The sequence below is a fragment of the Erithacus rubecula genome (assembly GCF_903797595.1).
Source record: "Erithacus rubecula genome assembly, chromosome: 6".
NCBI lineage: Eukaryota > Metazoa > Chordata > Aves > Passeriformes > Muscicapidae > Erithacus > Erithacus rubecula.
The window spans coordinates 6,467,972-6,493,185 of NC_136688.1; the positions used below are offsets into that span (position 1 = coordinate 6,467,972).

At 37.8% G+C, this 25,214-nt stretch overlaps 1 protein-coding gene across 11 annotated transcripts in view; it reads left to right on the plus strand.

Annotated features, from left to right (window-relative positions):
* The window catches only part of SOX6 (SRY-box transcription factor 6), a 369,092-nt gene extending 348,344 nt beyond the window's left edge, over nt 1–20,748 (plus strand). For 7 of the 11 annotated variants that reach the window (XM_079307922.1, XM_079307919.1, XM_079307921.1 and 4 more), the window contains 3 exons: nt 3,724–3,957; nt 6,461–6,677; nt 13,769–20,748. In XM_079307922.1, coding sequence (XP_079164048.1) covers nt 3,724–3,957; nt 6,461–6,677; nt 13,769–14,072 — 755 coding nt within the window. In that variant the 3' untranslated portion in view covers nt 14,073–20,748. Of the gene's footprint in view, nt 1–3,723; nt 3,958–6,460; nt 6,678–10,882; nt 10,934–13,768 lie in introns of all 11 variants that reach the window. The other 4 variants (XM_079307926.1, XM_079307925.1, XM_079307917.1 and 1 more) reach the window with 2 other exon arrangements.
* The last annotated feature ends 4,466 nt before the right edge of the window (nt 20,749–25,214 follow it).

The following is a 25,214-nucleotide window of genomic DNA, read 5'->3' on the forward strand; positions in this document are numbered from 1 at the left end:
AACAATTCTTATTTTATGTTTCTTAACATTTATTTCACATGAGGATGGTTATCTTTCTTGATGGTCAGATTCTTTGATCTTTCTAATGTTCTCTGATTAGAGAGTTCTTTAGAAATGAAAATACTGTTGGAAATTATTTATTGCAGCTGCAGCACTTTAAGATTTATTCTGTGGCATTCTTTGTTTCATTATCACCCCTAGAGCAGTATGGAATCCAGCTTTCAAAGAGGGGTTGCCTGCCATATATCTCCCCAAAAAGATTACTCTTCTTTAATCTGATTTTACATTTAAATCATCAAAGTTATGACAAGTTGAGCAAATGCTAAGGATCTAGGAAGTAAGGCAGTGAACACATTCAGGGTCTAAAAGTGAGGACAGCCCCTGTCTGTAGGCCAAAATATAGAATTCTTTGCCAACTCAGCCACTAGGGCAGCCAAACTGTACTGCTTTTGCAATAATTATAAATTCTGACCAGGCTCTTAATTCTGAAAGTCCCTCCTCCTGTGATTGCAGTATGAACAGTAGCTGTTCTATCTAGCTGCTCTATCTAAAGCAGATAGAGCATTAGTTGCCACAGAGAGACAATTACCAATTCCTTCTCTTGTCTTGACCTTCACTGGTAGTGCATTTCCATTTTATCTCCTATTTTAGGCTTATTAGTTATTAAAAGTTCTGAAAATATTTTCAGAAAGATCTAAAACACCTACTTCTTTGCACTTGCATATACATTTTCTTTAAAAATGTTGATTGTCTTTGAGCCTCTGTCAGTACTAACTATAATTATCACAAAAGGAAAAAACTCCCTACTTTGTTAAAACTGAGGAAATTGTTTTTATGGGGCACAATAAAGTCAAAGTATCAGCTTGACAGGATGAAGAACCTAAGAACAACCAACTTGTTCTTATGTGTTTCAACTTGTAAAATCTCACTGAGCATATGTGTATTTGTGTCATTAGCACCTCATTTCTAATCTAAAAATGTACTGAGACCTTCTGACTTCCCCCATAGAATCTCATGCTACAAGGACTATTTTATTGTAATGTTTTATATGCTGAATATAATTCTGTGGTTCTGAGACAGAAGAGCATGAAGATTATATTGTTTTAGTCATTTGCAGAAATTAATTTTGCAAATGCTTTTGCAGTGGCCTGTAGGTCAGCTTGCAAATATTTCCCCAGAGATCAAGCTCAAAGAACATCAACTCTTTGGCTGCTTTTTCAAGTCCTTCAAGAGTGGACTTGTAGAAAGTGGATGAAGCCAGAGTTGACCTTTTGGGATGGTTGAAACTTGTTACTCCAAAAAAGAATAGTTTTCTAACATAACCTTTCTATGAAAACAGATAATTTATGATGGATTTCTGCCTTCTTTTTATTATTTTTTTTCTTTGTTTATTTATTTTCATTCTGTCTAGATTATATCTAGATTAAAAAGCCACCTATAGTCTTGCTCACAGTAAAACCACTCTTTACCTGCATTAGGATTGAAAAGTCCAAAATTGTGTTAGAAAGGTCTAGAGACAAACTCTTCCTTAGCTATAGTGAATAAGTATCTTTGGGAAAGTAAAAGCTGGAAAGACATCCTATGGATTCAAATATGTCTTTCCTGTGCTGTGAGTAGAGCAGCTGAATAACAAACTATAACTTTTTCACAAATGATAGTTTTTTTTTTTTTTTGTCACCAGCTTCCTGATTGCTAAAATGCTAGCAACATATTTTTATTACATTATCTTAAAGGATAGAACAACTGTTACATACTGCATTTGATTTTTTTCAAATTACACAGCTCTTTGTCTCAATAAATATTTCCGTGTTGACTTAACTATAATTGCAACTTTTTGCAGTTTCTAAATAAATACATTCTCTTCCAAAATATGGTATATTTGATATGTTTGTGGTCCAAGGCATCTGGCAACAATGGGCAGAGCCTCATCAGCCATTCACCCCCCCAGCTGGTCCTACCTGCAGGTCACTCTGCAAAACCACTCTTCCTTTTTGCAGCAAAAAGCTGCCTGCAGCCTCCTGTAAATGCAGAACACCTGTGGCACTGTGCTTACCTTAGAACACAGTTAAAACAGCTTTGCAGCTCACATTTGCCACAAACCTGTCTTCTTTTATGTGCATGCATGTTAGTGTACAAATTGCCAAATTGGCGTGGGTTGTAAAGTAATGGCATTGGAGGCATCATAAATTACCAGGGTGATCCTCAGGAGAAGACACTGCTGTATGGGAATGAGTGTTTTGCTCTCAGGGTAATGTATGTCTTCATCTGGCCCAGTAGTCAGCATATTGCCCTGTGTTGATGGATATAGTCAGCTTGAAACTACACTACATTTCACTGCACAATAAACATGGCTGTCAACACCATATAAAGCAAAATCAATTTATCCTGAATGGTCAGTGCGTTTTAAATGAAATTAATGTACTGTGGACCTGGTGGCAAAAAGGTAGTGTATTAGTTATGCATCCTCTATTTTAGGGCCCCTTTTTCATGCAAATGTGTTCCTTATATAGAATTTTTAAAAAGGTATACCTATATAATGCTTTTACTCTGAATTAGGAAAATTGATTCTTGCACAACTAAAAACTTGTGCCTTGTAAAACCGCAGTGTTTTGTTTTACTTACTGTAAAGAATTAATCCAATATTATTTGGCAAATAAATTCATATTGGTAGCTTTAATCATTTATAAAAAACAGGGGGCCTATTGCTGTATTAATTTGTTGTCAAGTATCTTGCCTTTCCAAGGTATTAAATTATGTGACCAGTTTGATGAGGTCTAAGACTGTCACTCTCCCACTATAAACCCTTTTTGCTTTCTTTATAGCTAAGGTATAACTCTAAAAACATATATTATCGTCACAATTGCAGAAGTTTTTCCCAGTAAAGTCATGCCTTGATGATCTGTTCCTCCCACAGTGATTAGTTCTGCACCTCAGCTCTGTGATCTCTAAAGCCCCGTGAGGGTTTGCTGTTTGTGGTCCAGAAACAGGGCTGGATGCATTCAAAAACCCAGTTAGGGCTGGCATGTACAAGCTGGATTGATGGCAGATAAAGACTGAACTTTGGGATACACTGCCGGCATGGAGATGGAGTGCTTGTCTCCCACTCTGGAGGCTCCAGTGTGCTGTGCATGTACCTGTTGGACTCAGTTTCATTACGTATGTGTGGTTCAAATGCTCCAAAGCACATCTAAAATTCCATCAAAGCAGATGCAACTTTAAAATGTTCATCTCCAAATACAATCCAATCCATGTGAATGGCAACATGTACCTGGTGCACTGTATAATTAATTTTATGAAATGTTTGGCACGATAAAATTAATAAATTATTCTATGAAATGCTCAAGCAGCAAAGTCATTGTCAATGGCTGGTGTCAGCAGGCCTACATCAGTTTGGATTCTCAAGTGTAACTTTTATGTTGGGCATTCAGGGAGTGTATCTTATGGTAAAGCCCCAAATGGCATCATTATCAAATCTCCATGTCTTAATTGGAGAAACACCAGTGCAATTTGTTTCTTCCCTTTGATGCTGGGTCATCTCAGATGGTCAAGCCTGGCCAGTTACACTGAGCCCCTGGTTGGCCCATCTCTCTCTCTCTCTCATAGATCTGGCAGCAGAGAGAGAGAGCAAAAGAGGCTAAAACAAGCACAGCACTGAAAGCGCGTTCCTAACCCACGTAATAATGTTCTGCATCCATCTTGTTTCCTCCTGCCCTGACGTTACAGGGAGTAAAGCAGTGAATGGCTCTGCCGCTAAACTACAGCAGTATTATTGTTGGCCAACAGGAGGGGCCACGGTGGCTGAAGCCCGGGTGTACCGGGACTCGCGGGGCCGCGCCAGCAGCGAGCCCCACATCAAGCGGCCGATGAACGCCTTCATGGTCTGGGCCAAGGACGAGCGCCGGAAAATCCTCCAGGCCTTCCCCGACATGCACAACTCCAACATCAGCAAAATCCTAGGTGAGCGCCAGACAGCGGGCAGGGAGTGTTGGCGGGTTTGGTCAGGTGTTCTGGAGACGTTCTGTGTGGGGAGGGTGGCTGGGCGATGGCACAAGCTGATTGAGAAGCTGTGGATGCTCCATCATCGCTGGAATTGTTCAAGGGCAGGTTGGATGGGGCTCTGAGCAGCCTGGGATAGTGCCCATGGCAGGGGGTTGGAAGTGCATCATCTCTATGGTCCCTTCCAACCCCAACCATTCCACAGCTCTATGAACTTTTCTAATTTTAAGACTTTTTTTTTTTGGGAGGTGGTCACCACAATTGGAATTACTGCAACTTATACAAATGAAGATTCATGTCTTGTTTTCCCTTTCTGCTCCTTCCCTAACACTTTTTATTCTCAAGCAGTCACAAGGCACTTTAAAACTTAGTAGCATTGAAAAGAAGTGTTTTGCAAAATGTTGCAAGAGCGTGTCCCAATAAAATCCCAATAATTGCAAGATGCACCTGAACTACAAATCACCTGAATGCAAAATGGGACTTGCTAGAGCAAATACTGGGATAAAAATGTACAAAATCAAAATCAGAGGTTTATGTCAGACAGTGGGATGTCAAAGAAAGAAACCTGGCACAGTTCAAAAGACCTGTACATGCAAACTCCATATCCAAAATGATGTTTTCTTCAAGACATTGCAATGTTCTAAATGCAATTAAAATACTACCTAGGTAAAAACCGCTGTAGTTAATATTTAATTTTCATAGATTGGGACAATTGCGGAATATTCCATGGGTTTTATTTTGCCACTGTGCAAATAAATGGACTCATTTTTGAGAAATTTTGATTTGCTTTTTAAGACCCCTCCAGAGAATTAGAAACATACGTGAGAATGAGTGGTGAAATGTTAAAACCTATATTTGCTTTTTGAGTCTTTGAAGTGAAAGACAGATTCCAAATGTAGCTCATAATAAATAAAAGTAAAAATCAAGTTTCTTCTGTAATCATTTTATTGTAAACTATGAGTTCAAATACATTCTTAGCAAAGTTTGTTGCATGTTAGTTCAATCAGAAGCAAGAATACGGAGAAATAAATGTTACTTTGTCCTAAAACTTCCAAAATCTTTCTTAGTCGTTCTCATATTTTTGTCTACCATATAAGTAAGTTATATGAATAGCCTTTCAGTTTTGTATAAAACCTTCACTGTTTCAGTGTTGGCAGCTGTAGGGAATCTATATTATTTGTGTGCATTCTGTGAAAAAAACTATTAGGAGCATAGTAACTGTATTCATTAAAATGTAAACTTCCAGCATAAATATTTCAGAAGTGCCAGCAATTGAGTGTTTGTTAACCATGGAATTAACCTGTCAGTATCTGCTCTGCCACAAATAAGTCTATGTCCATATAATATCTGTGCAACTTTTCCAGGACAATGAGAAAAGAGACTGAAATATTAGAACTGACACAGAATATTGCTGGCCACGGATAATATTTATACAACTTTTCCATTTGTTGATGTATGAAAAATGTTGGTAAAAGAATAGCTTCCACCCACGTTTACCACAGCTGTAATAGTTTTATTCATCTAAAAGACACCAAAAAGCTATTTTCTGCATTTCTTATTCCTGTCTCTATTCAAGTGTTTAGATAGCTTCTTACAAACAATACAAGAGATCTGAATACTTTTGCCTTTTCCTGTGTACACCACATTAATTTTTTAACTTTTTTATTAGTGCAGATTTCCATGAGAGTTTACAGTACCTGAAGTGGTGTATATAGTTACAGTGTGCTTTCTGTTTTACTTTTTTTTTCTTTCCAATGTGAGTTTGTGAAATGTAGCTTTCTCTGTTCAGTTCTGTGTGCTTATTATGGCTGGCCAGAAAATGATATGCATAATAGGATTTGAAATAGGTGTCAGTGTTATGCCAAGCTTATATCAGAAGTTCAGTAAATTTAAGACACCCATACAGCGAGGGATTGTTCATGATTTTGCTGAATCTATAAGGTTTGATACTTTTTTTCCTGCTACATAGCAAGTTATTAATATCAATTAGCAGGAGTGTATAAACCAAATTCTCATAAAAATATCAAAGAAGCCTGTGTCCCTAGGCAATGTGTTAGGCTTTTAACAGTGAGAGTATGGCTGCAGACTTTCCTTAACCATCATACTGTGCATGGTCTTACAGAGGTATGGAATTACTCACAGATTAATGCTCTTATTGTAAAAAATTACGTAGTCTGTTTTGCAGCACGAGGCTGAGATTTTGAGACTTAGCTATTGATTTTAAGTGCACCCTATTTAATAAAGATTTACATATGCTTGGTCTGCAGCAATATGAAAGCCAGGGTTCTTTTCAGGTGTCTCAGGTTGTGCAAGCCAGTATATGTGCAGACCAATGTAAATTTAAGTCAGTTTATTTAATAAACTTAATTAAAATTTATTATGGCGAGAAGGCACGTTGAACTTTGTGTGTGTGTAAAGCTAAACCTGCTTCACTTGAGCACTCACTAACATTTTGTGTCCGTAGGATCTCGCTGGAAGTCCATGTCAAATCAAGAGAAACAACCTTATTACGAGGAGCAGGCACGACTAAGTAAAATCCACCTAGAAAAGTACCCTAATTACAAATACAAGCCTCGACCAAAACGTACCTGCATTGTGGATGGGAAGAAGCTGCGTATTGGTGAATACAAGCAACTGATGAGGTCCCGACGACAGGAGATGAGGCAGTTTTTTACTGTAGGGTGAGTACAATTGTTGTAATTGTTTTCCAAGACAGAGCACGCTGCTTGAGACCAAATAGACTTATCTGTTTAAGTCACTGACTAATGTCATTGAGAAGGAAAGGATTTGAACCGGTAAGACTTTATAAAAAACATAAGATGGGATATGGAGCTATCAGCTTGCCACTGAATGCTGATCATGGGACTGATTGTGGAATTATTTAAAGTAAAAAGAAGTTGTTTCCCATTAGCCTGAAAGGTTTGAATCATGTCTTTTGTGAGTTTTTAGTAAGCTAATCCATTCTGGGCTAGTAATGACTCCAGCATCATTTCCTAAATTAAGTAAAGAACAAAGAGAAAAACACAAAGGATTATTCCTGTGTAGAATAAGGAGTCTGGAAAGGGGGAAAAGGGAGAGGAGTACTAGGAGTTGCATGAGGAACACACATGAATAAATGATATCATGGTATGAAGCTACTAGGAATTTTGTTATATATAGAAGTGTGTAAAAATATTTTTTAAAAAATAAGTTTTAGAAAGACTCTTTTGAGTAGTGCATAGATAGACAGGATAGTTTTATAACTCAAAATATATGGCCCAAAAAGATCCTGGCACAGTTTTAAGAACATTGAGTGTGTTTTTAGCGGTATTTCCTCTAGTGTTCAGCAGAGAAAGCAGGGCTGTGAAACATCTACGAGCTAAAGATAACAAAAGTCCAGTGAAACAACTGCACCATAACTGATTCCTCTCTCCTGTTTGTTTTTTTGGTTTTTTTTTTTAATGAATTAATCTGTGATGCTCAGTGCTCTAACACAATGTTTCTGGTGATTTACAAAGAGTCTAAAAGCTGTCTCCAGTGCCAGCCTTTCCAAATTCACAATGTTCTGCTTATTTCTCTAATCACAATAGTCTCCTTTTGTTGGGTACTTCACTACCAGATAATTGACCTTGACGTCGATTATGTGCCCTCATTTTTGGCTTGGGATGCAGAACTCCTGTTGCAGTCAATTATTTTGTGGTACAGCCTGCAACAATGTGGGCTCTTTCTTCAATCAGTAAATAGAAGTGGTTTTGATATCTTGAAACAGCCTTCCAGTCTATAGTTATGACATTGTTTTTTTATTCTTCAGTCTAAGGGAAATTGTTTACTAATAGTCTCCCATCAAAATTGCACATAGGACTCTAAATATAAATCTGAATTTATACAGAACATCACAAATTATATTCAGATTTAGGGAATGAAATTCTAGCTTACGTCTTCCAAAGCAGATTGACATACCAAATCCCATGTAGACAAGAAATGCAAAAGAAATGCCGAAACAGCAGTCTGAACAATTTGAGAATTGTTTGCTAATTCAAAACAGTATTAAGCAGTAGCATTTTACACATTATATGTGATGACTAAATGGGAGTGAACATGGAGGATGGATTTAAGAAATTTCTGAAAGTGCCTACCTAAAGAGTGATGTTTCTATTAAAAATATATACACATTTTGAAAGCTATTCAAAACTAAACTGGTGCAACCTAAATGTAACATCTTTCTCGTATATCCAACAGCGTGATCATGAACAACATGAGAATGTCACAATTTTTTGAAATGATTGTTTCCAATTCCTATTTTTGCTAAGTGCACTTCACCATGTTCTATCCATGTTGAAGAAGCTTGAAGTAAACCACCTCTGTGCAGTTACATGATGGCTCACTGGACTTTACCAAAACCAATGACTTTTATTTGTGCAAGTGATGGAAAAGGGAGCATGTAGTCTAATGGATACATTCAATAAAGATGAAATGAGATCCATATTGCTGTTCAATGTGACTATATTACAGTACTGAGCAATCACAGGCTTGGATTTAAAAAAATTATTTCCTACTTCCCTGTGACTTCCCACTGTTGTACAAAATTCCCCTTTTCCCTCAAGAATAATTTAAACTCAACTTAATGGAAGATACCAAGTAAAATTAGTGAAAGAGCCAGACTAGAACATCTTTTTTGAACTGAAACATAAAGCATAGAATCATTTGTCTCAGCAGAATAGTTTACTAACTAATAAAAAGCAACATTTCTTCCAAATCTGATTATAACTAAGTGAAACACAGTAACTGAGCCCTTCAGCTTCTTAAACTTACTCTTCCCTGTGTTTAACATAAATATCACATTAAACATCAGCTGGAACAGTTTCCTAACTGACCTCACACCCCCATTATTTTTCCACTGTTTTGATGGAACAACATAAATCGTCCTTCAGAACTGTAGACGTGAGAGTTGAGATGCTGTTTCCTTTTCAGAGTGAAATAAGAGACAAATGTGGTTTTTCGGATTGAACATGCTCTGTGTTTACAGTAAATATTTCAGTGGAAGATAGAGAACAAAAGTACAAAACAGACTCCAATGAAATGTGCCAAGTGCTTCATACTGCTTGAAGTACTGCTGGGGTTTTTTTTTGTTGCTTTTTTTTTTAAAGTACAAACCAATTAAGTTGGAAATGGGTACGCTGAAATGGCAATGAAATATCATCACAAAATAAGAAGATAAGTAGGAGATGTGTGAAGAGTCAGATACACATTGAGAACAGGTGGCTAAAAGAAATACTAAAAAGCAAGAAAAAGGTATTTTTTCATAATTGTGTTTGCATTTTTCTTGTACCAAATGTAGATTTATGTTTTAGACAATCCAGTAAAGGCTAGTCAGACTCCCTTAGGTGAGCCACTGGCTAACATGGGATAATTCTGCTGTGGGTACAACCCTGCACCTCAAACATGGAGTTCCCCATGACTCAAACTTTTTTGATGCAAAAGGCTCACACTGCTCACTTCAGTGAGTCACAGTCTTTGATGAACTTTGGTATGATGCACAAAGGGAGCTTAGAGAAATAAGCTAATGAATGGCCACGTTCTGTTCTGATTTTTGAAGAAAAACCTCCAAAGAACTGAATGAGAGTGAACATTTCTTGGAATAAATTGGGCAGGAAAATAATGTTTTCAGATAATTGTTACATGTCTGATAGACCATAATTTGGGAACTGCCTAGTATTTTAAAGAACAGAGTGGAACTTACACTGTGCGTAGGACTTCTATTGCATCCCTTCATGAATGAATTTTGTTCCAAATGAGGCAGATAATATACAGAAATAATTCATGTTTAATGAAGACTATGTTAAAAAATTGCTGCTTTCAGTCTTAGGGAAGCTGATTCTGAAGCCAGCTATGTCTTTAAAATAATTGAGTTATTTTTAATAGTAAAATTATTAATGGAACTTGTGAATGATACCTTCAGCATAAGTTACTCCTGAACAGACTTTAAGTGATTTGCAATTTATCCTCAATAGCAGCTTTTTGTAATGCATAAATGAATGTGAGCTAACAAATGGATCATATATAAAACATAAATTCAGATGTTTTAAGTTGAGTCTGTCTTTTGTTGCCTTGTCTTACAAAGATAATTCATTGAACAGTCATTTTTACAGTCTAATATACTCTAAATAGAAGTATATGCTATATACATTTCTCTGCAAAATGATGTAAGCAGTAACTTTTTTTCCCTGTGCTTTACTAGCATAAGATGTTTAGAATAAAGCCTTTATAGTGTTTATAACTACTGTACACACATAGTCTGAATGTTGCTAGGCTATGGTTTTGAATAAGTCTGTAATATTATACTCCTGTAGCTTGAACTTAAAGCAAGTACACAATGGGTGCTTTTGTGAGATTTACTGTTATTTCATTCCTTATGGGAATGTAAGTTTCAAGGGTGTGTAACACATGAGCGTTTTCCTTAATGCAATCAATTTTTGCTTCAGACATTTAAAGAGCTGTCAGAAAATGGTTAGGAAAGGATCAGAAAACAATGGTCATTTGCCAATTTAAATGTTTAGCTGGTTTAGCAAAAGTCAAAAGAGGAACACTCTCCAGAAAAATACTGAGAATATTAATGCCACAAATTTGTGAGCAGGTCAGTTTTTCTAAGAATTTTCATGTTGTTTCCATTTTTATATTTGCTTCAATATTTTTTGCCAAATCTTTGGCCCCAGAGCAGACAGACATATTATCAGTGTTGGCAGAGCAGAGAGTGACCCCTGGTAATTGTCCACATAAGGATTTCTTTGTCAGAGGAGATGGTGAAGACAGGAGAGGTTTGAAGCTAGGGTATGTAGAGATGTGGCACCATGCCTCATGGATCCAAGGAGATTAGAAGATTAATGTTGCTTTCTGGAAATCCTAACAGGCAGAAAACTTCCATGTGCAACTGAGCTGAATTGTAACCTGTAGCTTGCAGGTAAAGTATGTTTTTATCTCCCCCCCCTCCAAAGTTCTGTGATTGGTATATGACTCTAGCTAGAGGCAATGATTAAATGTGTGGAATTTAATGTAATAAAAGACTCCATCAACATGACTGCCCTTAAGATCTACAAATACAAGAAAACATAATGGCCAGAGTTATGGGTTAGAAAGTCCAACTCTTCCTTTCAGGGACAGTAGTGGGAATTTAAACAAATGCTCTGTTTTCCTCCCCTCAAGAACTTAATTACTTAGGAAATGATAACACTCATCTCTAACAACATATCCACATAGTTTGTGATATTTTAAAATAAGGCTTTCTAGGATGTAATGTAGCAACTAGAGCAGAATTTACAATGACACCCTGATCAGTTCTAAATAATAACAGGTATTAAATCAGTGGTAGGTGTCCAGTTACTGGAGGTGTGTAGGTGCCCATGTTTAAGTGCTAGCAAATTTTTGCTAGCAAATGGGCAGCAATTTGAGACCCTTTCCAATTAGGTGGTACAGTTACCACATGTTTACAGTTCCACAGTGAGATATAGGTAATTTAAAGTTATTACCCAGCCAGCAGCAGGCATGCACAGCATGTCTGATTTTTGTTTAACATGTAAAAAAAGGTCTGCATTTATGAATGACAAATTCAGTAAGACTTTAACTTTCCCGTTATACCAATCAAGTTCTTTGACAATTAGATTCATTCAGTAGCTTACCACACATTTGTCTGGTGTGATCCCGAATAAAAAGTACCTCTGTGAATTTGGCTTCTTTATGCTCAGAAGACCTTCTCCATTTATACTTTGAAATGGGTGGTACTTGGACAAGTCCACCAGTCCCACAGAAATGTGGATGTGCAAAAGAGTTCTACTGACTTGATAAGTTTGAAAGAATACCAGGATTTCTCTGTCCTTTAGACCTTACCACTGATTACCATCACACAGCATTGTTTTAAGCAGACTTTTCAAATTGTTCTTTCTGCTTGTAAAAAGGCAATTTGCTTCTGAAAAAAATACAAACTTTTTGAGGAAGGGAGGTGTAGATGTGAATATTAGTGTTCTGATATTTAATGTAATTTGTAACACAGCAGCAGCTTTGAGTCAATCGTTCTTTGAGTAGGTTCTGCAACTTCTGTTACAGGAGTTGTGAAAACTTTTCTCAAAGCATCATTTGGCATTGATATTATGGTGTTTGATGAACAACTGGTGATACTTTGTTTTGTGAATTTATTTATACTAAGAGATACCGGTGAAAGATTTTCATATGGGCAGATTAAAAAGAATTAAGTGTGTATGGCCTGGTGACAACCACATAGATTTTTTTTTCTGTTGACCATGTGTGGGTTTCTTTTACCTCTGCTTTGTGGAAACATTCATTAACGTGAACATTTTCTGTGTCTAAAAGTTGTGGAGGAGATACATGTGGGTTTTTAGCAGTAATAGTTTATACTCCTGAAAACATGCAATCCTAAACCAGAAGTGTTCCCATGTGAGGTAGGTGTTCAATTTTATGGATAAAGTATTGAAAGATGTTTGCAGAAAATCACTTGCAAGCAAATACATTGGCTGAAAATTGTTTTCACAGAACATTTATCAGATCATTTAAAAAGTGAAAATTTAGTGAAAAATCCCAAGCTGTTTGTAAATCATCTGCAAATCATCATTTGCAAACAGGAGTATAATGACTGTGTCAAATGAATTACTGCGTATTTGCTCACTGCTAGCCAGGTGTACAAGACTTGCACAACAGATGTTTGAATTTCTCAAGCTGTGCAGAGGCTGTAAGAGTCAGGCTAGCAGTACCAGCCATGGCAGGCTCCAAACTATTTTAGTGGTGTTCATGATTTCACTCTATCATTACCCAAACTCGAAGGACTGCAGCTTCCCTGAAACTTTCTAGTGTGATATTTATCAAAGTCAGAGTTTGATCAATGAACAATAAAGACTCAACATTTAGGGTTTTTAAAATAAGCTTAACATTATTTTCTGTATTGATTTAGCCAGTGTTTAGGAATCTGTGAGACTATGTTGAATTTAACATAGAATGGCACAGTGCAGATTCCTTAGACTATTCAAACATACCTGAAAATGTTTCTCCTGCTAAAATTCTATAATCATTCACTCTTACTGGGTCAATATTTCTCTAAAGAAGGTTGGGAATGCATTGAGATGAATGATTCTTTAAATAGATTATGCAAATAGGCATGTGTGTTCAATAACTAGTCAATACAAAATCAGCATCTATCAGGGCAGACTTGTTCTTTTTTTAACCAAGTACTTTGCTTCAAAACCCCCATCTTTCACATAAAATCCTGAAAAGCAAATGGCATTCTAATAAAAATCCAAAGCCAGCAATCAAGTGTCAAAAGAATGTCTAAGTGAAATAGGAGTCTACCTGGCACTTACATAGTAAATTATATATTTACAGTTTCTGTCTGCTGTTTTAGGTAATCTTGAGGTCCTCTCATTAACAGAAGCTCTTGCCATGAGTTTAAGGGTTTAGATTTTGGACACGTGGTGTTTATGGTAGCAGGCAGGCACCACATGGGTGCCTGAAGCCTTTTGATGGTCTCTGTCCAAGTGCTAGTTTGAATTCTGGTTTAAATAAAAACATAATACAATACATGGAAGGATGTCTGGTAGTGGCTGAAAACACTTCACTTCCCAGTTATTCTTTGGGGGAGAAAATGAACCAATACCACAGAGGGCTGTGAGTCCAGAGGAATGCATGGAGCCTTTCCAGGAAACCACCTGCCTTTCTTTCCTTTGGACTTGCAGAAGGTCTTCCCTCCTCCAGACACAAGCAGTGACGTTTCCCTCTTGTTTTTCCCTTCCAGACAGCAGCCCCAGATTCCAATCACCACGGGAACAGGAGTTGTCTACCCTGGTGCTATTACCATGGCCACCACCACGCCGTCCCCTCAGATGACATCAGATTGCTCCAGCACCTCTGCCAGCCCCGAGCCCAGCATCCCTGTCATCCAGAGCACTTACGGGATGAAGGCGGACAGCGCCAGCCTCCCTGGGAACGAGATGATGAACGGAGAGGATGAGATAGAAATGTACGAGGACTATGAGGATGATCCCAAATCAGACTATAGCAGTGAAAACGAAGCCCATGAGGCAGTCAGTGCCAACTGAGGAGTGTTCGCAGAATTAAAGTACTCAGACTCGTTTGGGTTTTTTTGGGGTTTTTTTGAACAAAAAGTTCTTAAAAGAGCCTGCATGCATGTGTGGCTCCTACAGTTACATCAGCAGAATGGTCTTAAATGTTTCTTATCGTGTGAGACAGATTGTTTCCCTAATTTTTCATGAACTTGGGTTTTTTTTTTGTTTTTGTTTTTGTTTTGTTTTTTTAATTTAGATGAAGACATAAATATCAGACATCAGGACTTGAAAACTTATATGAATCAATAGCTGTCTTACAAGTCTTACCTTTAGTCTTTTTCCGTTTGGATGCTGATAAAGGTTTAAGTTACTGTTTTAGATGGGGGTTATACATTCTCACTCAGGTATGCTGTGCCAGCCTACAGGTTGTGAATGTGTTTTTATTCTGGATTATTTTAGAAAACAAAAACTGCAGATTTCATATTGTGAAACAGAACAAGTCCGCAAGTGTGCACACCCGTGCATCATAGCTTGTCTTTAAAAAATAGTCTCTGAATTCCATTTTTTTTCCATATGTATAGCTGACCTTCTGATGTGCCAAACTTTTCATAACTTTTGAATCTTAACATTTAAACAAAAAGTCTTAAAGGAGACACTGTAAAGTCTTAGACAATCCTTTGGCATCTTAAAAAAAAAAAAAAATTATATATGAAACCTAATTTTTTTCCAGAATATGGTAAAGTACTCAGGAATCTGGAGACAGGATATCCTTGATTAGTGAACATGGTTGCCATAGTGCATGTGCCCAATTGCTTTTGCCTCTTGATGTGCCATTAGTGTGAAATTTTAAGTAAGCACAAAAGAGCGATCACCAGCTATGGACGGGCCTGTCTTAGCAGTGTGAGGCCACCTCTGATTACATTCTCTACCCCTTTGCTTTTAACCCTTGCATTCAGTCTTAACACATTTTCTCTTAAATAATTTATTCATTCCAGAATGTCAAGGGTCCAAATACTTAATATTTATTTTTAAAAATACAGTTGGTGGCATTACACTTACAATTCCTTATTGATGTTTTAAAGAGCCTCTTCTTCCCCCTTCCCTAAATCACACAGGTATATGAAAATAAAAGTGCACCTGCTACTAAAATGAACATGACCTTTATGAATGAGAAATTCACTTGTTCCTCTAACACTGTATGTTCAAGGAGCACTTGGAAACACTCTGCTATATGTATTGCAAAATAAAGTGAGTACTTTTATATGTACATAGAGTACAAATACCCCTAAAAAATGTGTTTATAATTCTAAACTCTATACTCAGACAGCAAGGGCAGATGTAAAACCCAAACTGCTTTTACAGTCCACCATGCTGAATTTTTAGGGCCTGAGGAATCTGTGGCAAATCATGGCTCTGTTCATCATGTTCCTACTGCCACCTGAAGGAACTGTGCTACCTTAAGGATTTATGCAGTGATTTATTTGTGAGACTCCAAGTGGGGGAGGGAAGGTCACTCAGATATCTGATGGCAAAGGTGGGAAAACGGGTCATCAAAAATATTTATTGTATATTAGACATATCTGAACGTGACTCACCGAGCACTTTGGGATCTTTGGATGTAAGGTGCTAAAGAAACTAAAATTTCTGTTTGCATTTACTTCTAGAAAAATTACAATTAGCAGAGATAATTCTGGGAAATATGCAAGAGAGGCATTCACAAGACTGTGAATCTATTAGATGTCAAAGAGAGAGAAGAAACTACCTTTATTTTTTCCCCTCATGCTCTACTCCTGTTCACAAATAGATCACTGTATATATATACAGTTCCAATAGGGCTGGTGAATAACTATGCTGAAGCTCCTCAACTCCCTCAGCTTTTATTTGGAATTGGCTGTGCTCAGCACACTGGTGATAAAGTCAGGCTCAGGCTGAGAGGCAGCAGTGGGCAGCTCCTCTGGAAGTCTGGGAGCATCTTCTCACAGAGTTGCACAGGATTGGCTTGGGACAACAGCAGTGTTAGCCTGGCTGTCCTCGTGCATCCTGTCCTGCAGACCTCCTGTGAGCTGCAAGGATGCTTGGAGGAGCAGCTGCCTTCCTCACATCCCCTCTGGTGCCTGCTCTGCCAGAAAAAGCCATTTTTGCCACTGTAGGAATCGCGTTTCTATGTGAGAGAACGACCCCCCGAGACAAAGAAGATTGTTCAATTTACAGGACAATTTATAAAGATAATGGCATAGAAACACAATGGTCAAATTTCTCTGACCATTTTGTAATTTCGGACAAAAAAAAAAAAAGCTATATTTTTACTATTTATTTAATTGTGTTCTGAGTCCATGTCTAATAAGCAATAAACTGGTCTAGCCAAGTCTTTAAAGGCATATGCTGTGTCATTAGCTGGTGAGCGTCCTCTTTAAGCTGGCTAAGGTACTGATAGAAAGTGGTTTTTTGTTCTTAAAATAGCTTGGGAATTTGAACTGGTTTTAATACATTCAGCTCAGATTGGGGGGAGGACATCATTATTTCCAAAAAAAAAAAAAAGAAAAAAAAATCTATTTATTAATGTCTTACATAATTCTCCAGTTAGAAGTATCTCTCCCTCCCCCCACGTCACTTTCACTCTTGCTCTCTTTTTTTCCTGGTTTTGTTGCATAGGTAGAATGCTGTATTGCTAGCATTGTATTTTATGTAATTTTTTTTTTTTTTTTTTTTTTTTTGCACAAAGGCAAACATTTAGATTAGTTGGTTAATTTAGTTGTTTTTTTTTTTTTTTTTAATTTTATGACCATGCCAAAATAATATTCTGCAGGCTTGTGGAGAACAAAGGACTGTTCTTTAGGACTGAAACTTGATTTTGCTTGTAGTACAAAAAAAAAAAAAAACACACACTCACAGATGTTGTTTCGTAAGTGTTATAAGCACTGGATATAAATGGTATTTTTTATCACTTCTGACTAATGTGAAACTGTTGTACGAAAACTACATGAACAAAAGTCATCTGTTTCGACTCGTGTGGGCCTGCCTCACAGTTGCCGGATTTGAGTCATTTTTATGTCTTGTTATTTCATTTATTTATGCAAAATACATGTATGTATGAACACTTTGTTTTAGCTCCAGCCCTGCCTCAATGCTGATGCTCTGTATGTTAAAGCCACATTCTTGAAAATGACTGGCTGTTCAGGAATCACCAGCTGGTAAAAATTGCATTTACTGGCTGGGGGAGTGGGAGGAACATATTTGAATCTGAATTGTGCCTATGAGCGTGTGATTCTATTTATTAGCCGACATTGGCTCTAAAATGTCAGTAGAAATCAAGGAAGGACAATCATAAGGATGAAACCCAACATTTTTACTTTATTAATCGGAGCTCAAAACAAAGTTTTTGATGAATTTACCATCTCATTTTAGATTTTTTTTTTTTTTTAATTGTGTAAATATAACATAGGAAATAGAATTTTATTTTTTGTTCATGGATACTTAGTGAAGTATAAGTTATGTATTTACTTTTGTTCTATATCAGTGTATGTTGGTCCATATTAAATGCTGACAAGTCACTGTACCTCATGTAGATGCTGAATTTACATCCGCAGTGTGAGCGCAGTATTGTGGACCTGTAGCTGGGACAGCAAGATGCCTCACTTGTGCTCTCTCTGATTTTTAATAGCATGTTCCACAAACAGGGAATACTTTCTTCTTTTTTTTTTTTTTTTGAAAGTTGATACATGAAACATGCCAAATTTTGGCTACATTTGATGGGAAACACAGTGTTCTGAATCCAAGTAAAACCAATACTTTACTTTACAAGAATGGCATTTGGAAGTCAAAAGCAGATCCCTGAAAGATTAAAATGACTGAAATGGCCCTTGCAACATAGGCAAGACTCAGTAATATCAACCCTTTATGTTGTTTGTTCATTTAATCACGTTATTGTTATATTAGGCTATAATACCAGAGAAATTGTTCACACAATACACAAAGAGGATTCATGGAATTGCTTCTTTAGCTTTGTGTTTGAGGCCCCTTAGAAACTGACTGGAAAAATAACTCCATCAGGAGCACTAATATAGTAATACTATTTTCTCTGTGAACAGTTTACTTAATTAACAGGTACAATATATTTTCTTTTGGAAAATTATTAAATACTTATATTCAAGAGAAGAAGACTCCCCAAACAATCTGATACCAGCCAGAATAGTTCACTTACTCTATAAAAATGGAAGATAAAGGTCCCAATGGAAACCATACTGCTTTCCAGGGTTTACATGCAGAAACAAGTCTGGAGAACTGGCCAGATTCTGATCTGCCTGTATGTTTGGGCATCACCATTTAGCTTGTGAAAGCACCTGCTGAGCATTCCCAGGATCCTGATGTGCTCCTAAATCAGTGTACTCAGGTGCAGTGAGAGGCAGGGGGAGGGAAAAGATGGGATGGCTCTGGGATGGAAATGCAAACCCAACAGCAGATTAGTCCCAGTAAATACCCTACCCTGTGCAGAGTGTTCAGCAGCCAGCTGTGGACAGCTTCTGCTTTGGATAAACACAACACAACCACCTCCCAGTGCCATCTAATCTCCAGGCTGGCTTTCTGGATTTTGTGTTTCAGCCACATCAAAGACATGGCATTTGAAAATCATCTCCCAGCAAAACATTCTACAAGATTTAGACCCCATCCTCCCCCAGAAAAACACTTTTCCTACCTGCTTAATACGAAGCACACCAGTGCTTCCATGGTGGTCAGAGGACCAGTGCTGGTGTTAAGTGGGGTGAACTTTGCTGAGCCAGGGCCACAGTACGAGCAACTGCACTGGAGATGCAGCCAGCAGGATGTATGATAGAGTTCTTCATGTTTTAATGAGAAGTTAATGAGTGGGCTTGGACCCCTTGGTGTTTTGCATGCTTTTTTAAGATTCAAGTTGGCACTTAAGCATGTTCTTTTAAAAGAATAATACTATATGACCTCATTTGATCCTTTACAAAACACTTTTTCCTTTCAAAACTTCTAAACTTTTTATTTTTTTGGTACAACCCATTAAAATCTGTGATTTTACTCAGATCAAGCTACATTTTTGATATGTAGAAATGCCCTGCTACAGAAGGAAAAGACAATGTATATGCAAAACCATTTCATTTTAATCCCACGCCCTTCTTTAACTACCAGAATTGTTGGAAATGGTGACAAAGAAGTATTCTGAGATTTCACATGCTGGGTAAAAAGGGGTAGGGTGGGGTGAACTGGGCTAAAGGAAAACTTATCAAATTGGTATTTATGGCAATATGAAAGCTATAAAGCAACTTAGTGACATGGCTTGCTTTGTAATTTCCGCTTTCTAAAAACCACAAGTGAGGTCCTTGGTGCTCTTGGAATATGGGGAATGTGCAAATATTTAACTGTTTGTATGCTGCACATTGCAGACCTGCTAGTGTGCATTCTCCGTTTGTCTTCCTTTGTCATTTGTGTTTTGCTTTCCAGAAAGCAATGTTGTTTTTTTTTTCTTGTACCCTTCTTCAGCTTGTAGCAAACTAGAATGCTTAGCATTTATGTTCATTCATTATTGTATTTCCCATGTAAAATTTTTTTTATTACATTAAGACAAGCTTATAAGCTGTTACTACATAACTTATCTTACTGTAACTCTTATTTCCTGACATTGTAATTTGTTTGTGATGTATATTGTGAGATTGTACTCTATGTTAATTTAATCAGCACAATTCACTGACATGCTGGACTGACATGCTAGCTGCTGTTTCAAATTGTAAAGTTTGTGTAGAGCTGTTGGGACAACTGAGACTCTCTTGTCAAGGTACTATGCTTTGATTCCTATAGCAACACCCTGGGTGCAGCTCTTACTGGCGAGGGCTGCTTGTTTAACAGCCACTGGCTACTTAATGGGCAGGTTTTCTTTGTAGAAATTCTATATACAGTGCAGGTACCTACCTGGGCCCGTGGCCGGTAATTATTTGGGCGTTTAGAGGAAAAACTAGTGTCTATTGCTGCTTTGAATATGTTTTAAAGTCTGAAAATGTAAATAGTTTATCAAAAAAAAAAAAAATCTTGTACAGTCCAGTGTAAAGTTTTTAAATGAACTTAAAGGTTGCCATCACATCTCACACTCTCCTCTTGATACAGTAAAAAGAAAAAAAAAAGAAAGAAAAAAGTTTGCTAAGGATATTGATTTAAGAAAAACAATCTGTTCTCAGATTAAAAAAGAGAATAGTTATTCTTAGCTCTGCTTCATTGCATAAACAGACTTCTTGGATTTTGTTGTGCAGTATTGACGTGAGGTAAATTAAATATTAAATAATCTTTCAGTGGTACTTTTAAGAGTCTTCTCCTCCTCTGCCTCAGTTATAGATGGAAAAGACAAAATTGAAAGGCACTGTCCATATACAGTATGTTCTGGTGTACGTTGGCACCTTACCTACATGTTTTGGGTGGGAGGGATTTTTAAATTTTTTTTTCTTTTTTTTTTTTTTTTTTTTTTTTTTTTTTTTTTTTTGCACAAGGTGCTTTCCTGATATGTTAAACATGTCATCCTTGGGTGATACAGTATATGCCATGATAGGGGTTTAGACCCCTCAGGGGAGTGTCTATAAGACTGCCTATTTATGCTCATTTACCTCAAGACTGTCCTCTCTACCCTTAATCTATTCACCATCACTCCATCTTTTGTACTGCTGTTGACACTTACAAATTAAAGATAAATTTTGTTTTATGAGATGTGTGTGTGACTTCTTCTATGCACCCCTTATTCCTTTGAATTTAGGATTAAAGACTGACCATGATGGGAAAATGCACCTAGGCCTGTTCAGCTGGCCTCCTGTAAATTTGGTGACTGAATTTTACAGCTCTTATGTTTAGCCCATGCCATTCTAGTTTATTGAAGGCATTTATCAGCCTCTGAAATCTGTTAACACTGTATGCTGTAAAAGACATGCATGATAACCAACCTAATTTGACAATACCCACTGAATACTGTCAATTTTGTGTGCAGGAAGTGCTGTTGGTAGCAACAAAATCTCAGAAGGATTTTTAGTGTGTAGAAACGAGACAAAACAGTTCTCATGTCTCTTCTTTCTTTGCCTTCCCCTTTTCTGCTCTACAGAACTTTAAACAAACTAACCAAAGTTAAAAAAACCAAGCCTATAGTTGCCATATTGCCATGCCTGTAAATTGCTGCCGTTGCTGTGTTGTGATTTGTTTCTGACTTAGCAATTAGTCATGGTCCTCAGAGGAAAATAATAAATTACATTGAAGCATACTGTACTGAAGCAGAAATGTAGCAGAGCCTTTTGGTTGTACATTGCATCAGATTCCAGTCAAGTTTCAGCTGGTGCCCAAACCACCCTGAAAAGTCCAAGTGGGACAGAATCCTTTCTTCCTTGGAGAAAACATCATAAATGAACTTCCTAAAAATGACATTCTGCACTATGAATCTGTGTGGTGAAATACTTCAAAGTCAACAGTGGATGGTAATGAGGAGTATGACCAACATGTTGTAGTGGATAAATTTATAAATATTGACTTGTGCAACTTAATCCTATTTATTTCTTCTGTTCCCCACACATGCCTGTTACCATGTGATTTTTCTCCTTTTTCTTACTGGGATCTGCAGCTGTACTGATCAGTATCCTTGGACACACTGATGTTGACAGATGGATTGTTACACAGGTACAATAAAAAGCAAACTGAGCAATGGCTACAAAAAGCCAATGCTCCCTGCATCAGTAAGACACAAAGTGTTCATGTGACACATCTAGGTGTCAATAAAAAAAAAAAAAATGCACTGATTGCCATGCAGGACAGGGGTCTGTCTCCACAAGTACAGCAATGTTCCGGACAAGCAGTGTGTTGGGGTCCAACCCAAAGAGCAGGAGCAGCACATTTGCTTTTCCTGGAGCTGTGAGAGCAGCACCTCTGACCAGCTCACTGCCTCCCCTGTGCTGGTCTGGTCACCCCAAATGGTCATCTCAGCCTTCAGAAATCTGGCTTATAACACCATGTGTGCACCAGGTCACCTCAGGAGAAAGGTAGCACTGGGCTGGATGAGTGATAAATAAGCTCCTAAATTACCATGGTTATTCCAGTCATCACAGGAGGGCTGTGCTGCACTGGAAGCACCAAACAAGTGACAGAGCACAACAAATGTGAGAGCTGAGGTGCCCCTGCTGCTCTGGTCCATTCTCCTGCTCTCAGATGTTTCTGGTTGAGCACAAGCTCTGCTCACCAGCTGCAGGTTCCTAGGGAGCCCTCAGGATGGTTGCAGTTTGGGGTTTTCAGGATTCCAAGGTGCAGCATGTGTCTGTCTCCCCACTGGGATTTTCCTGCTGCCACAGTAGCCCAAACAGCAGCAGCTCATGCGGATTGGGAGGAGGGGGAAAAAGCACTGGTTGATTTATATCTTTAATATATGGTTTATAATAGAAAATATGAGCTGCAGGTTGTGTCTCTGAGCAGTTAATGACCAGCTGGGTTAAGGGCCCTTCAAATTCTGCCATCGGTCACTGGCTGCCAGGAAGTGTCCTTCCTGTCATCTATTATTCCTTAATTGCATCAAGACCCACTACAGCAGAGGACTGTTAAATCCGTGGATTAATTGGAATCTGACCCTCAGCAAGTTCTAATAATATCAAGGCCATTGCAGGTTAGCATTGGGCTCCTTGACATGACAGTCCATAACAAACTTCTTCAGAGCTGTTCTGCTTTGTATTAATGCCTGCTGCATGACTGACACAGCAAACCATAATTGCCCTGAAGAAATCACTGTGGTCAGTGGTACTAAGAGCTACTTAGGGACAATTTAATTCACTTTGACACCACAAAGTTTAAAAGCTTCTCTGCTTGTATTAAAACCTCTTGGACTTTTTGGTTGCTCTTGCATTTCATCAGCAAAGGATCATTGGGTAGGAAAAAAGGTTACTATTATTAGAGCTTTAAATAATGCTTCTCATATAATCAAATTACAAAAGAAAAACATGCTGATTATTTGAGTCTCTTTTCTTGCCACTCTTCTGGACTCTGAAGATGTGAGAAGAAACCAGGCAGGCATTTTAATTTAAGTTTCAAAAATGGGACATGAGCTCAAAACTTGCAAACATTGAGTGCAAAAACTCCGACTCTTGCACTACTTCCACAACTTCCACCTTTAATTTTATGAGTGATGTACCTCAGACTTCAGATGCATGACCAACCTTTCTTTCAAGTCAGGCCAAAATCAGAAAATTGACATATTCTGTTATGATCCAGAGCCAAGCAACAGAACCCAAGCCTGCAAGACACTACAATCACCAAGTGGAAAGATATCTCTGTCACTAAGCCCCCATAATGGCTAATAATTTCTTTCTAGCTACTGTATGTTCACAACTAATTAATCACAAACAGGTTACAAAATTGAAAACACAGTAACTGTCTTTCTGGATTAGACTCCTGGTCCTCCTGGCCCAGTAGGTTTATGTTCAGCAGTTTCAACAGGAGATAACAGCTAATGAGAGCATCTGAGCCTGGCCAACATCTGCATCTCGTTCTCGTGCTCCTCAGCACTTACAGTAATTGTGTGGGGCTATTAATGTGTACAGCCCTTTCCTAGTCAGGAGCACAGGCTGGTATTTTTGTGGATGAAATGGCTGAGGGCAAATTAACAGTTGAGTTTGCATCCCAGTGAGCAGCCTTGATAAGGAGTTTTGCAACAGCCCTGTTTATTCTTTTTAATGGAAGAAAATCAGGGAAAGCAGCCAGTTAGTGTTTAATTGAATTGCAAAGTTTCTTGTATGATCCAAAACACACAGGATGATAAACTTCTCTCAATTTTTGCAGGATCTGCTTAAAACTTAACAGACTTAATTCAGAAAATCTGGAGATCATAGATTTTAATGATCAAAATACTCAATCACAATGAAATATCTTTTATTCAAACATCAGGAAATCCACACTTGATTGCAGATTTAGTTAATTCCACTAGAATAGCTGCAGCTGCTGGAAAAACCAAAGGCTAAGTGCTGGAGAGGGAAAAAGAAATCCTCCCAAATCCACCCACCCACCCACCCACCCAAAAAGAAATGCAAGTCTTTTGCCACGTGTTGAGAGATCATGCAGGGAAAAGGGCTTTTGGAAAAACCTTTAGGTACAAGACACCTATTTTGTGGAGTGTTACTGCAGAAACTAGAAAGGTCTTCTGGTTTTGACAACTACAATATGGGTAGAAAGAAACAAGTGAGGGAAAATTAGTTTATATGATGTTTTTTGGATCAGCTTTTGCTGTGAACAGAGTCTGCAGAATCCCCCTAACACTGCTATGACTTTATGTAACACCAGCTACAGGAGGGAAGCATGAAATGTCCTAGCAGCTTTAGATTATTTTAAGGAAAAAAAGGTCTTATTTCAAGGAAAATGAGTAAGTATGAATATTCACATAATGTTATTGTGCTGAGCTGCAATAATCTGTGCTAAGAGTGGCACCACTTCCCTTCTGTGTATACGAGTGTGAATGTGAAATAGTTCCTAAAAGATTAATGGCCCTTTTATTCTATGATAGATGGTTTAATGTTCATTTGCTGTGCTTGCAATCCATCAGGTATTTAAGGTGGTCCTCTAAAATCACAAAATTATGGGGAAGTTAACACAACTCTCAGGAGCTTTAGATTTTGATCCAGTCTCCATTTTCCCCTACCTCAGCCTTTGCTGCTGAGGAATTTGTTTGGAATCTATCCATGTACTTTCAGTAGGGTTCCCATGCTACCAATGCTGAATTGTGGGTCCTCTCCTTTGGCTCTACCACACAATTGGTTCTTGCTCAGCTGGTGCAAATGACCTGATGGGATAAGTGCCCCCTGCTCACAGAAAGTCACGATTTTCTGGGATAAACCTGCCTGGGGTGAGGAGAAATCACAGTTACTTGAGAATGTGTACTGTTCTTTTCTTTGTTACAGTAGAAACAAAAGACAAATATTTTTGAGCATATTCCTGTATTTTCCTCATAATGTGCTTTAATGTTTAATGGAGAAAAAAAAAACCAGAAGATCTCTGGTGTAACTGAGCAACCTTAGTAGGCAGAGGGTGTTTGGAAAGTGCTGTGATGAAGAACTCACTAGGACTGCCTTTTTATAATTTGGGTGAGTAGAGTTAAATTATCTATTGTTTGGTCAACACTTTATGATATAAAGGATAGTGAAATTTTAAATTTTA